This window comes from Coregonus lavaretus (genome assembly GCF_964263955.1).
Source record: "Coregonus lavaretus genome assembly, contig: HAP1_SCAFFOLD_429, whole genome shotgun sequence".
Lineage (NCBI taxonomy): Eukaryota > Metazoa > Chordata > Actinopteri > Salmoniformes > Salmonidae > Coregonus > Coregonus lavaretus.
In genome coordinates this window covers 286,605-299,798 of record NW_028162438.1, presented here as the reverse complement: position 1 = coordinate 299,798, position 13,194 = coordinate 286,605, and the positions used below count along the sequence as shown (strand labels likewise).

The 13,194-nt window shown below is 46.2% G+C and overlaps 1 protein-coding gene across 1 annotated transcript in view; it reads right to left on the bottom strand.

Moving 5' to 3' along the window:
- LOC311119259 (general transcription factor 3C polypeptide 1-like) overlaps nucleotides 1–13,194 on the bottom strand; it is a 69,754-nt gene that overhangs the window by 56,064 nt on the left and 496 nt on the right. Inside the window, exons 2-6 of the mRNA XM_084193980.1 lie at nucleotides 12,249–12,455; nucleotides 5,937–6,113; nucleotides 5,686–5,829; nucleotides 1,588–1,684; nucleotides 1,160–1,283 (exon numbers count right to left, since the gene is read on the bottom strand). Coding sequence (XP_084050106.1) covers nucleotides 1,160–1,283; nucleotides 1,588–1,684; nucleotides 5,686–5,829; nucleotides 5,937–6,113; nucleotides 12,249–12,455 — 749 coding nt within the window. The remainder of the gene's footprint in view (nucleotides 1–1,159; nucleotides 1,284–1,587; nucleotides 1,685–5,685; nucleotides 5,830–5,936; nucleotides 6,114–12,248; nucleotides 12,456–13,194) is intronic.

The following is a 13,194-nucleotide window of genomic DNA, read 5'->3' as shown; positions in this document are numbered from 1 at the left end:
ACTCCAAGCCGGCTGTCATGTGCCTTTTACTGAGGAGTGGCTTCCGTCTGGCCACTCTACCATAAAGGCCTGATTGGTGGAGTGCTGCAGAGATGGTTGTCCTTCTGGAAGGTTCTCCCATCTCCAGAGTAAATGAGTGACCATCAGGTTCTTGGTCACCTCCCTGACCAAGGCCCTTCTTCCCCGATTGCTCAGTTTGGCCGGGCGGACAGCTCTAGGAAGAGTCTTGGTGGTTCCAAACTTCTTCCATTTAAGAATGATGGAGGACACTGTGTTCTTGGGGACCTTCAATTCTGCAGATATTTTTTGGTACCCTTCCCAATTTCTGTGCCACGACACAATCCTGTCTCGGAGCTCTACGGACAATTCCTTTGACCTCATGGCTTGGTTTTTGCTCTGATATGCACTGTCAACTGTGGGACCTTATATAGACAGGTGTGTGCCTTTCCAAATAATGTCCAATCAATTTAATGTACATTTACATTACATTTTACATTTTAGTCATTTAGCAGACGCTCTTATCCAGAGCGACTTACAGTTAGTGAGTGCATATTAATTTTTATTATTATTATTATTATTTATTTTTTTCTTTATACTGGCCCCCCGTGGGAAATGAACCCACAACCCTGGCGTTGCAAACGCCATGCTCTACCAACTGAGCTACATCCCTGCCGGCCATTCCCTCCCCTACCCTGGACGACGCTGGGCCAATTGTGCGCCGCCCCATGGGTCTCCCGGTCACGGCCGGCTACGACAGAGCCTGGATTCGAACCAGGATCTCTAGTGGCACAGCTAGCACCGCGATGCAGTGCCTTAGACCACTGCGCCACTCGGGAGTACCACAGGTGAACTCCAATCAAGTTGTAGAAACATCAAGGATGATCAATGGAAACAGGATGCACCTGAGCACAATTTCGAGTCTCATAGCAAAGGGTCTGAATACTTATGTAAATAAGGTATTTCTGATTTTTATTCTTAAAAATTTGAAAACATTTCTAAAAACCTGTTTTCGCTTTGTCATTATGGGGTATTGTGTGTAGATTGATGAGGGAGAAAAAAGTATTTAATCCATTTTAGAATCAGGCTGTAACGTAACAAAATGTGGAAAAAGTCAAGGGGTGTGAATATGAGGTTGTAAGGTAGTGTGTAGAATACATACCTTTCCTGGTATTGAAGGGGCCAACTGTAGGGTTGAGCTGTTCAACTGGTTTAATGACCACTTGGACCAGTTTGGCTGCTTGCATGTACTGACACACACGCTTAAAGGTCCTCTCATTGACACACTGCAGAGAGAACACACACACACACTACACGTACTGACACACACGCTTTAACCTGCATGTAACATGTACTGATACACACGCATACGTCCGCTCAATGATGCACTGCAGAGAGAACACACACGCTGGAACACACACACACACGCTGGAACACACACACACGCTGGAACACACACACACACGCTGGAACACACACACACACGCTGGAACACACACACACGCTGGAACACACACACACACGCTGGAACACACACACACACGCTGGAACACACACACACGCTGGAACACACACACACGCTGATCTCACCAGTTGGTCTCGTAGTGTGATTACGGAGGCCATGTGGTTGGACGTCTCTGACAGGAGGTTAGAGGTCGTCTCCATCAGGATATCATACTTACTACGCCTAGAGAGCGAGAGCGAGAGAGCGAGAGAGAGAGAGAGAGAGAGAGAGAGAGAGAGAGAGAATGAGCGAGAAAATGAGAGAGAGAAAATGAGAAAATGAGAGAGAGAGAGAGAGACAGAGAGAGAGAGAGAGAGAGAGAGAGACAGAGAGAGAGAGACAGAGAGAGAGAGAGAGAGAGACACAGAGAGAGAGAGACAGAGAGAGAGAGAGACGGAGACAGAGAGAGTACAGCAAGTGAGTGAGAGTATGGCAATTGCACCGCCCTTGACCGCAAAGCGCTACAAAGGGTGGTGCGGAGAGCCCAGTACATCACTGGGGCCGAGCTCCCTGCCATCCAGGACCTCTATACCAGGCGGTGTGAAAGGAAGACCCGAAAAACTGCCAAAGACTCCAGCCACCCTAGTCATAGACTGTTCACTCTGCTATCGTCCGGAAGACGGTACCGGAGCATCGGCTCTTGGACCGACAGGCTCCGAGACAGCTTCTACCCCGAAGCCATAAGACTTCTAAATAGTAAATGAATGGTACCTGAACTATATGCACTGACTCTATCTTGCATTGACCCTATGCACACTCACAATACTATATATATATATATATATACACACACTACATTGACACTCCCACACAAAACAATATCCCACACACATACATCATATGCTGCTGCTACTCTGTTCTTTAATTTACTCTTATTATTATTATATATCCTGATGACTCCTTTACCCTGCCTTCATGTACATATCTACAGTGGGGGAAAAAACGTATTTAGTCAGCCACCAATTGTGCAAGTTCTCCCACTTAAAAAGATGAGAGAGGCCTGTAATTTTCATCATAGGTACACGTCAACTATGACAGACAAATTGAGGAAAAAAAATCCAGAAAATCACATTGGAGAATTTTTAATGAATTTATTTGCAAATTATGGTGGAAAATAAGTATTTGGTCACCTACAAACAAGCAAGATTTCTGGCTCTCACAGACCTGTAACTTCTTCTTTAAGAGGCTCCTCTGTCCTCCACTCGTTACCTGTATTAATTGCACCTGTTTGAACTTGTTATCAGTATAAAAGACACCTGTCCACAACCTCAAACAGTCACACTCCAAACTCCACTATGGCCAAGACCAAAGAGCTGTCAAAGGACACCAGAAACAAAATTGTAGACCTGCACCAGGCTGGGAAGACTGAATCTGCAATAGGTAAGCAGCTTGGTTTGAAGAAATCAACTGTGGGAGCAATTATTAGGAAATGGAAGACATACAAGACCACTGATAATCTCCCTCGATCTGGGGCTCCACGCAAGATCTCACCCCGTGGGGTCAAAATGATCACAAGAACGGTGAGCAAAAATCACAGAACCACACGGGGGAACCTAGTGAATGACCTGCAGAGAGCTGGGACCAAAGTAACAAAGCCTACCATCAGTAACACACTACGCCGCCAGGGACTCAAATCCTGCAGTGCCAGACGTGTCCCCCTGCTTAAGCCAGTACATGTCCAGGCCCGTCTGAAGTTTGCTAGAGTGCATTTGGATGATCCAGAAGAGGATTGGGAGAATGTCAGATGAAACCAAAATATAACTTTTTGGTAAAAACTCAACTCGTCGTGTTTGGAGGACAAAGAATGCTGAGTTGCATCCAAAGAACACCATACCTACTGTGAAGCATGGGGGTGGAAACATCATGCTTTGGGGCTGTTTTTCTGCAAAGGGACCAGGGCGACTGATCCGTGTAAAGGAAAGAATGAATGGGGCCATGTATCGTGAGATTTTGAGTGAAAACCTCCTTCCATCAGCAAGGGCATTGAAGATGAAACGTGGCTGGGTATTTCAGCATGACAATGATCCCAAACACACCGCCCGGGCAACGAAGGAGTGCCTTCGTAAGAAGCATTTCAAGGTCCTGGAGTGGCCTAGCCAGTCTCCAGATCTCAACCCCATAGAACATCTTTGGAGGGAGTTGAAAGTCCGTGTTGCCCAGCGACAGCCCCAAAACATCACTGCTCTAGAGGAGATCTGCATGGAGGAATGGGCCAAAATACCAGCAACAGTGTGTGAAAACCTTGTGAAGACTTACAGAAAACGTTTGACCTGTGTCATTGCCAAGAAAGGGTATTGAGAAACTTTTGTTATTGACCAAATACTTATTTTCCACCATAATTTGCAAATAAATTCATTAAAAATCCTACAATGTGATTTTCTGGATTTTTTTTCCTCATTTTGTCTGTCATAGTTGACGTGTACCTATGATGAAAATTACAGGCCTCTCATCTTTTTAAGTGGGAGAACTTGCACAATTGGTGGCTGACTAAATACTTTTTTTCCCCACTGTATCTACCTCATATACCTTATTATTATATGTCCTGATGCCTAGTCACTTTACCCTGCCTTCATGTACATATCTACCTCAAATACCATAATAATAATAATAATAATAATAATATTATTATCTATCCTGATGACTCCTTTACCCTGCCTACATGTACGTATTAACCTTTTACCTCTGCACATTGATCTGGTACTGGTACTCCCTGTATATAGCTCCACATTGATCTGGTACTGGTACTTCCTGTATATAGCTCCATATTGATCTGGTACTGGTACTCCCTGTATATAGCAGCACATTGATCTGGTACTGGTACTCCCTGTATATAGCAGCACATTGATCTGGTACTGGTACTCCCTGTATTTAGCTCCATATTGATCTGGTACTCCCTGTATATAGCTCCACATTGATCTGGTACTGGTACTCCCTGTATATAGCTCCACATTGATCTGGTACTGGTACTCCCTGTATATAGCTCCATATTGATCTGGTACTGGTACTTCCTGTATATGGCTCCACATTGATCTGGTACTGGTACTCCCTGTATATAGCTCCATATTGATCTGGTACTGGTACTCCCTGTATTTAGCTCCATATTGATCTGGTACTGGTACTTCCTGTATATAGCTCCACATTGATCTGGTACTCCCTGTATATAGCTCCACATTGATCTGGTACTGGTACTCCCTGTATATGGCTCCACATTGATCTGGTACTGGTACTTCCTGTATATAGCTCCATATTGATCTGGTACTCCCTGTATATAGCTCCATATTGATCTGGTACTGGTACTTCCTGTATATAGCTCCACATTGATCTGGTACTCCCTGTATATAGCTCCACATTGATCTGGTACTGGTACTCCCTGTATATAGCTCCACATTGATCTGGTACTGGTACTCCCTGTATATAGCTCCATATTGATCTGGTACTGGTACTCCCTGTATATAGCTCCATATTGATCTGGTACTGGTACTTCCTGTATATAGCGCCATTCTTTTATTTTGTACTATTATATTTAAACTCTGCATCGTTGGGTAAGGTTCGTAAGTGGTGAGTGGGTGTTCTGACTGGTCTATGTGGAAGCGTTTGGTGAGTGAGTGAGTATACTGACCGGTCTATGTGGAAGCGTTTGGTGAGTGAGTGAGTATACTGACCGGTCTATGTGGAAGCGTTTGGTGAGTGAGTGAGTGCACTGACCGGTCTATGTGGAAGCGTTTGGTGAGTGAGTGAGTGAGGGTTCTGACCGGTCTATGTGGAAGCGTTTGGTGAGTGAGTGAGGGTTCTGACCGGTCTATGTGGAAGCGTTTGGTGAGTGAGTGAGGGTTCTGACCGGTCTATGTGGAGCGTTTGGTGAGTGAGTGAGGGTTCTGACCGGTCTATGTGGAAGCGTTTGGTGAGTGAGTGAGGGTTCTGACCGGTCTATGTGGAAGCGTTTGGTGAGTGAGTGAGGGTTCTGACCGGTCTATGTGGAAGCATTTGGTGAGTGAGTGAGGGTTCTGACCGGTCTATGTGGAAGCGTTTGGTGAGTGAGTGATTGTACTGACCGGTCTATGTGGAAGCGTTTGGTGAGTGAGTGAGGGTTCTGACCGGTCTATGTGGAAGCGTTTGGTGAGTGAGTGAGGGTTCTGACCGGTCTATGTGGAGCGTTTGGTGAGTGAGTGAGTGAGGGTTCTGACCGGTCTATGTGGAAGCGTTTGAGCAGCAGTAGTATGGAGTGTTGCTGTGCTCCGCTGGCCAGTCTGATGACATGAGACTGCATGGTGATCAGATCATTCTGCTTCAGAGACTTCCTCATGTAGTGCATCCTCCTCGGGTCCGTCCTGCACCAATCACAACACAGCTTATTACATAGTGGACTGAGTCCTGACCAATCAGAGCAGACTATAGTGGTATATAGTACTAAAAAGGTTCCTGTCTAGCCACCTACTTGAATGAGCAGGAGTGCAGGTCTCTCTGTAACTCCCCCTGCCAGCGGGCCCTCCCCAGCCTCTCCAGGATACAGTAGGAGTGGTCAGTCAGCTTCACGTCCGGGTCGCCTCCGTCACCTATCAACACCCTGAACCTTACCCTCTGGGAGGCCACCATTACCAGCTTCCTACCCCACCTGGAGGAGAGGAGGAGAGGTTATCATGGGAGGCCACCATTACCAGCTTCCTACCCCACCTGGAGGAGAGGAGGAGAGGTTATCATGGGAGGCCACCATTACCAGCTTCCTACCCCACCTGGAGGAGAGGAGAGAGGTTATCATGGGTTAGGGGTTGTTTTAGGACCATCCTTAGTTAGGATCTACCTGACTAGTTCATGACAAGTTGTGGATTGATTCTACCTGGAGGAGAGGTTTCCATTTGGTGCTTTGACTGTCTGTAGTCGGCCAGCTAATGTAACGTTACCAGCCCCTCCCATATCACTCCCCATCTCTCCCCCTTGATGTTAGCATCTCTACAGGGTCTCAATAGGTAAGCAGTAGAGTAGAGGACTGAAGGGTCTGGATAGGTAAGCAGTAGAGGACTGAAGGGTCTGGATAGGTAAGCAGTAGAGGACTGAAGGGTCTGGATAGGTAAGCAGTGGAGTAGAGGACTGAAGGGTCTGGATAGGTAAGCAGTAGAGTAGAGGACTGAAGGGTCTGGATAGGTAAGCAGTAGAGTAGAGGACTGAAGGGTCTGGATAGGTAAGCAGTAGAGTAGAGGACTGAAGGGTCTGGATAGGTAAGCAGTAGAGTAGAGGACTGAAGGGTCTGGATAGGTAAGCAGTAGAGTAGAGGACTGAAGGGTCTGGATAGGTAAGCAGTAGAGTAGAGGACTGAAGGGTCTGGATAGGTAAGCAGTAGAGGACTGAAGGGTCTGGATAGGTAAGCAGTAGAGTAGAGGACTGAAGGGTCTGGATAGGTAAGCAGTAGAGTAGAGGACTGAAGGGTCTGGATAGGTAAGCAGTAGAGTAGAGGACTGAAGGGTCTCAATAGGTAAGCAGTGCAGTAGAGGACTGAAGGGTCTGGATAGGTAAGCAGTAGAGGACTGAAGGGTCTGGATAGGTAAGCAGTGGAGTAGAGGACTGAAGGGTCTGGATAGGTAAGCAGTAGAGTAGAGGACTGAAGGGTCTGGATAGGTAAGCAGTGGAGTAGAGGACTGAAGGGTCTGGATAGGTAAGCAGTAGAGTAGAGGACTGAAGGGTCTGGATAGGTAAGCAGTGGAGTAGAGGACTGAAGGGTCTGGATAGGTAAGCAGTAGAGGACTGAAGGGTCTGGATAGGTAAGCAGTGGAGTAGAGGACTGAAGGGTCTGGATAGGTAAGCAGTAGAGTAGAGGACTGAAGGGTCTGGATAGGTAAGCAGTAGAGTAGAGGACTGAAGGGTCTGGATAGGTAAGCAGTAGAGTAGAGGACTGAAGGGTCTGGATAGGTAAGCAGTAGAGTAGAGGACTGAAGGGTCTGGATAGGTAAGCAGTGGAGTAGAGGACTGAAGGGTCTGGATAGGTAAGCAGTGGAGTAGAGGACTGAAGGGTCTGGATAGGTAAGCAGTGGAGTAGAGGACTGAAGGGTCTGGATAGGTAAGCAGTAGAGTAGAGGACTGAAGGGTCTGGATAGGTAAGCAGTAGAGTAGAGGACTGAAGGGTCTGGATAGGTAAGCAGTAGAGTAGAGGACTGAAGGGTCTGGATAGGTAAGCAGTAGAGTAGAGGACTGAAGGGTCTGGATAGGTAAGCAGTAGAGTAGAGGACTGAAGGGTCTGGATAGGTAAGCAGTAGAGTAGAGGACTGAAGGGTCTGGATAGGTAAGCAGTGGAGTAGAGGACTGAAGGGTCTGGATAGGTAAGCAGTGGAGTAGAGGACTGAAGGGTCTGGATAGGTAAGCAGTAGAGTAGAGGACTGAAGGGTCTGGATAGGTAAGCAGTGGAGTAGAGGACTGAAGGGTCTGGATAGGTAAGCAGTAGAGGACTGAAGGGTCTGGATAGGTAAGCAGTGGAGTAGAGGACTGAAGGGTCTGGATAGGTAAGCAGTAGAGTAGAGGACTGAAGGGTCTGGATAGGTAAGCAGTAGAGTAGAGGACTGAAGGGTCTGGATAGGTAAGCAGTAGAGTAGAGGACTGAAGGGTCTGGATAGGTAAGCAGTAGAGTAGAGGACTGAAGGGTCTGGATAGGTAAGCAGTGGAGTAGAGGACTGAAGGGTCTGGATAGGTAAGCAGTGGAGTAGAGGACTGAAGGGTCTGGATAGGTAAGCAGTGGAGTAGAGGACTGAAGGGTCTGGATAGGTAAGCAGTAGAGTAGAGGACTGAAGGGTCTGGATAGGTAAGCAGTAGAGTAGAGGACTGAAGGGTCTGGATAGGTAAGCAGTAGAGTAGAGGACTGAAGGGTCTGGATAGGTAAGCAGTAGAGGACTGAAGGGTCTGGATAGGTAAGCAGTAGAGTAGAGGACTGAAGGGTCTGGATAGGTAAGCAGTAGAGTAGAGGACTGAAGGGTCTGGATAGGTAAGCAGTGGAGTAGAGGACTGAAGGGTCTGGATAGGTAAGCAGTAGAGTAGAGGACTGAAGGGTCTGGATAGGTAAGCAGTGGAGTAGAGGACTGAAGGGTCTGGATAGGTAAGCAGTAGAGTAGAGGACTGAAGGGTCTGGATAGGTAAGCAGTAGAGGACTGAAGGGTCTGGATAGGTAAGCAGTGGAGTAGAGGACTGAAGGGTCTGGATAGGTAAGCAGTAGAGTAGAGGACTGAAGGGTCTGGATAGGTAAGCAGTAGAGTAGAGGACTGAAGGGTCTGGATAGGTAAGCAGTAGAGTAGAGGACTGAAGGGTCTGGATAGGTAAGCAGTAGAGTAGAGGACTGAAGGGTCTGGATAGGTAAGCAGTAGAGTAGAGGACTGAAGGGTCTGGATAGGTAAGCAGTAGAGTAGAGGACTGAAGGGTCTGGATAGGTAAGCAGTGGAGTAGAGGACTGAAGGGTCTGGATAGGTAAGCAGTAGAGTAGAGGACTGAAGGGTCTGGATAGGTAAGCAGTAGAGTAGAGGACTGAAGGGTCTGGATAGGTAAGCAGTAGAGTAGAGGACTGAAGGGTCTGGATAGGTAAGCAGTAGAGTAGAGGACTGAAGGGTCTGGATAGGTAAGCAGTAGAGTAGAGGACTGAAGGGTCTGGATAGGTAAGCAGTGGAGTAGAGGACTGAAGGGTCTGGATAGGTAAGCAGTAGAGTAGAGGACTGAAGGGTCTGGATAGGTAAGCAGTAGAGTAGAGGACTGAAGGGTCTGGATAGGTAAGCAGTAGAGTAGAGGACTGAAGGGTCTGGATAGGTAAGCAGTAGAGTAGAGGACTGAAGGGTCTGGATAGGTAAGCAGTAGAGTAGAGGACTGAAGGGTCTGGATAGGTAAGCAGTAGAGTAGAGGACTGAAGGGTCTGGATAGGTAAGCAGTGGAGTAGAGGACTGAAGGGTCTGGATAGGTAAGCAGTAGAGTAGAGGACTGAAGGGTCTGGATAGGTAAGCAGTAGAGTAGAGGACTGAAGGGTCTGGATAGGTAAGCAGTAGAGTAGAGGACTGAAGGGTCTGGATAGGTAAGCAGTAGAGGACTGAAGGGTCTGGATAGGTAAGCAGTAGAGTAGAGGACTGAAGGGTCTGGATAGGTAAGCAGTAGAGTAGAGGACTGAAGGGTCTGGATAGGTAAGCAGTGGAGTAGAGGACTGAAGGGTCTGGATAGGTAAGCAGTAGAGTAGAGGACTGAAGGGTCTGGATAGGTAAGCAGTGGAGTAGAGGACTGAAGGGTCTGGATAGGTAAGCAGTAGAGTAGAGGACTGAAGGGTCTGGATAGGTAAGCAGTAGAGGACTGAAGGGTCTGGATAGGTAAGCAGTGGAGTAGAGGACTGAAGGGTCTGGATAGGTAAGCAGTAGAGTAGAGGACTGAAGGGTCTGGATAGGTAAGCAGTAGAGTAGAGGACTGAAGGGTCTGGATAGGTAAGCAGTAGAGTAGAGGACTGAAGGGTCTGGATAGGTAAGCAGTAGAGTAGAGGACTGAAGGGTCTGGATAGGTAAGCAGTAGAGTAGAGGACTGAAGGGTCTGGATAGGTAAGCAGTAGAGTAGAGGACTGAAGGGTCTGGATAGGTAAGCAGTGGAGTAGAGGACTGAAGGGTCTGGATAGGTAAGCAGTAGAGTAGAGGACTGAAGGGTCTGGATAGGTAAGCAGTAGAGTAGAGGACTGAAGGGTCTGGATAGGTAAGCAGTAGAGTAGAGGACTGAAGGGTCTGGATAGGTAAGCAGTAGAGTAGAGGACTGAAGGGTCTGGATAGGTAAGCAGTAGAGTAGAGGACTGAAGGGTCTGGATAGGTAAGCAGTGGAGTAGAGGACTGAAGGGTCTGGATAGGTAAGCAGTAGAGTAGAGGACTGAAGGGTCTGGATAGGTAAGCAGTAGAGTAGAGGACTGAAGGGTCTGGATAGGTAAGCAGTAGAGTAGAGGACTGAAGGGTCTGGATAGGTAAGCAGTAGAGTAGAGGACTGAAGGGTCTGGATAGGTAAGCAGTAGAGTAGAGGACTGAAGGGTCTGGATAGGTAAGCAGTAGAGTAGAGGACTGAAGGGTCTGGATAGGTAAGCAGTAGAGTAGAGGAGCTTCCCCCATATTGTAGAGCTGGGTGTTATGGACAAAAATCCATACTGCGATAAATTACCTAAATTGATGCGACTATAAATAGAATTACAAGTTTAGAACATTCATGTGCACCACAGTTTAGAACATTCATGTGCACCACAGTTTAGAACATTCATGTGCACCACAGTTTAGAACATTCATGTGCACCACAGTTTAGAACATTCATGTGCACCAGAGTTTAGAACATTCATGTGCACCACAGTTTAGAACATTCATGTGCACCACAGTTTAGAACATTCATGTGCACCACAGTTTAGAACATTCATGTGCACCAGAGTTTAGAACATTCATGTGCACCAGAGTTTAGAACATTCATGTGCACTACAGTTTAGAACATTCATGTGCACCAGAGTTTAGAACATTCATGTGCACTACAGTTTAGAACATTCATGTGCACCACAGTTTAGAACATTCATGTGCACCACAGTTTAGAACATTCATGTGCACCACAGTTTAGAACATTCATGTGCACCAGAGTTTAGAACATTCATGTGCACCACAGTTTAGAACATTCATGTGTACCATTTTTTTTTTTTTTTCTTATCCTTTAAACTACTACTACTAGTTTGATGATCAATTGTCCCATTAACAATCAGCCACATTAGCAAACTTATTTCATTTCAAACTTGACATTTCTCTAGTATTGGCTACTTATCGTAATGAACGATATCAGCCAAATGCCTGCAATAAGTGTTGGGTGATTGTCGGTGTCGATCATTTTTAGTTTATCATCCCAGCTCTACCATATTGCTTCCACCTTACAGATCTGCAAACATTGAAGTGGGCTTTGGGCGATATACCGTTTATATAGTATCCCGGGCATTTCGAAACACCGACGGTTTGATTTCTGCCATCTTCAAATACAAACATTTGATTATTAATGAGCTCGAGGACAACAGAGGATTTGATTCTGATTCTATCACCTACACAGCTATCCTCCAATCACAATGATTATCCAACTATTGGCTTTTATTTTAATTTTAATGAAATTCCATACATTTTGAAGGATACAAATTCAACTGTGTTACAAAAATCAAACTCACGTCTAAATTCTCAAACTAAATAAATACTGCAATTCCAACCACAAAATGTATTTCCCTTGACTTTAAGCCTCAGAATACAGCTTGCCCAGCGAACAGCTAAATGGTTGTTTTTGACTTTGTTATCATTCTATTCGAGGCTCCACGTGTTGTCATGGAAAATATTAACGTCATTTCCAACAACCAATGAGCAACTCCGCCATAAATCCAGCTGCATATTGAACGTTGAGGTTGCCAGAAGCCAGTCTCTTTGGCAATGACAAGGAGTGGAATGTTAGCTAAAGAGACTGGCACTCAGACTAGAGGCATTCAATTCCCTCCTGGATCAAGATCCCAGTTGCCTAAATTGTTTTGTGTGTCAAATAGCACCCTTTGTGTGCACTTCCAGTAATACCGTATACCCCAGTATGGTACAGAAACGGTCTGAAAATCTGGATACCGCCCCAAACCTACACTGAAGGGTTAAGGCCAAGGAGAGGTGGAGGAATTGGGACCAGCTGGATATGAATGTCTTAGAGATATCTTAAATCTTCAGACAGTTTATCCCCCCCCTCCACACAGATTAATCTTCAGCCAGTTTCTCCCCACCTTTTGAAGGCGTCCTCTAACGTTAGACATGGCGTCAGGTCGGTGGTGCGGATGATTGGGGTGACGTTTTTCCTCTCCTTGAAGAAGACGCACGAGCCCTGGATTCCACTCTTATCATCCAATAAGATCTGGACAGGGTAGGAGTCCCCTCTGACGTCCCAACAGGCTACTTCCTGAATCCCTGTGTCTGGATCGATGTCTGCAAACCTGAAGAACAGACAGATGGCATGGAGAGGGATAGTGGCTTTGGTAACTTGGCATGCAGCTAACTGAACATTTGGCACGGAGCATGGCTAGATATTTAGCCATCGCGGTTAGCTAACTAGTTAGTAGTGTCAGCTTTGGTGTCAGGACTTCTGAATGGTTTTACTAGCTAGTTAGATAGTTTGTTTATAATTCAGAGAGTATCAACCAATGCAATAACGCTACAAATGTACGATATAGGGAAACAATTTAGCAGGATTGATGTTGCATTCAAAACAACTGGGAAGTCGGGGAAAAACGAGTTCAGAGTGGGAAAAATCGTGACTGCATGATGCCAGATTTTCCAAATTCTAATTCCGAGTTGAATGACTGTTCAAAACAAATTTTCCCAATTGGAGCTAGTTTTTTCCCCAAGTTCTCAGTTGTCTTGAACGCATTGTAATCGGAGTTCGGATATTTCCTTGTTCCGAGTCATCTCGAACGCATCATATGATGGCATTGCTAGACGAACCTCAATCACACCGACAGTGTCAATACATGTTGGTACACCTGAAGTACATTCATTTCCAATGGGACGCTGCGTTTGCCTTGCAGCGTTGCTTTGCAGAGGCAGTGCGTTCTGTTTGGTGCATATGTTGAATTTATCGAACACATGCGTCAAACTGTATGCGTAGACGGCTTGACAGAAATGGTAGCAGACGGTGAATGTTTAACTTTTGTTGCACACATATCCAGATGATGC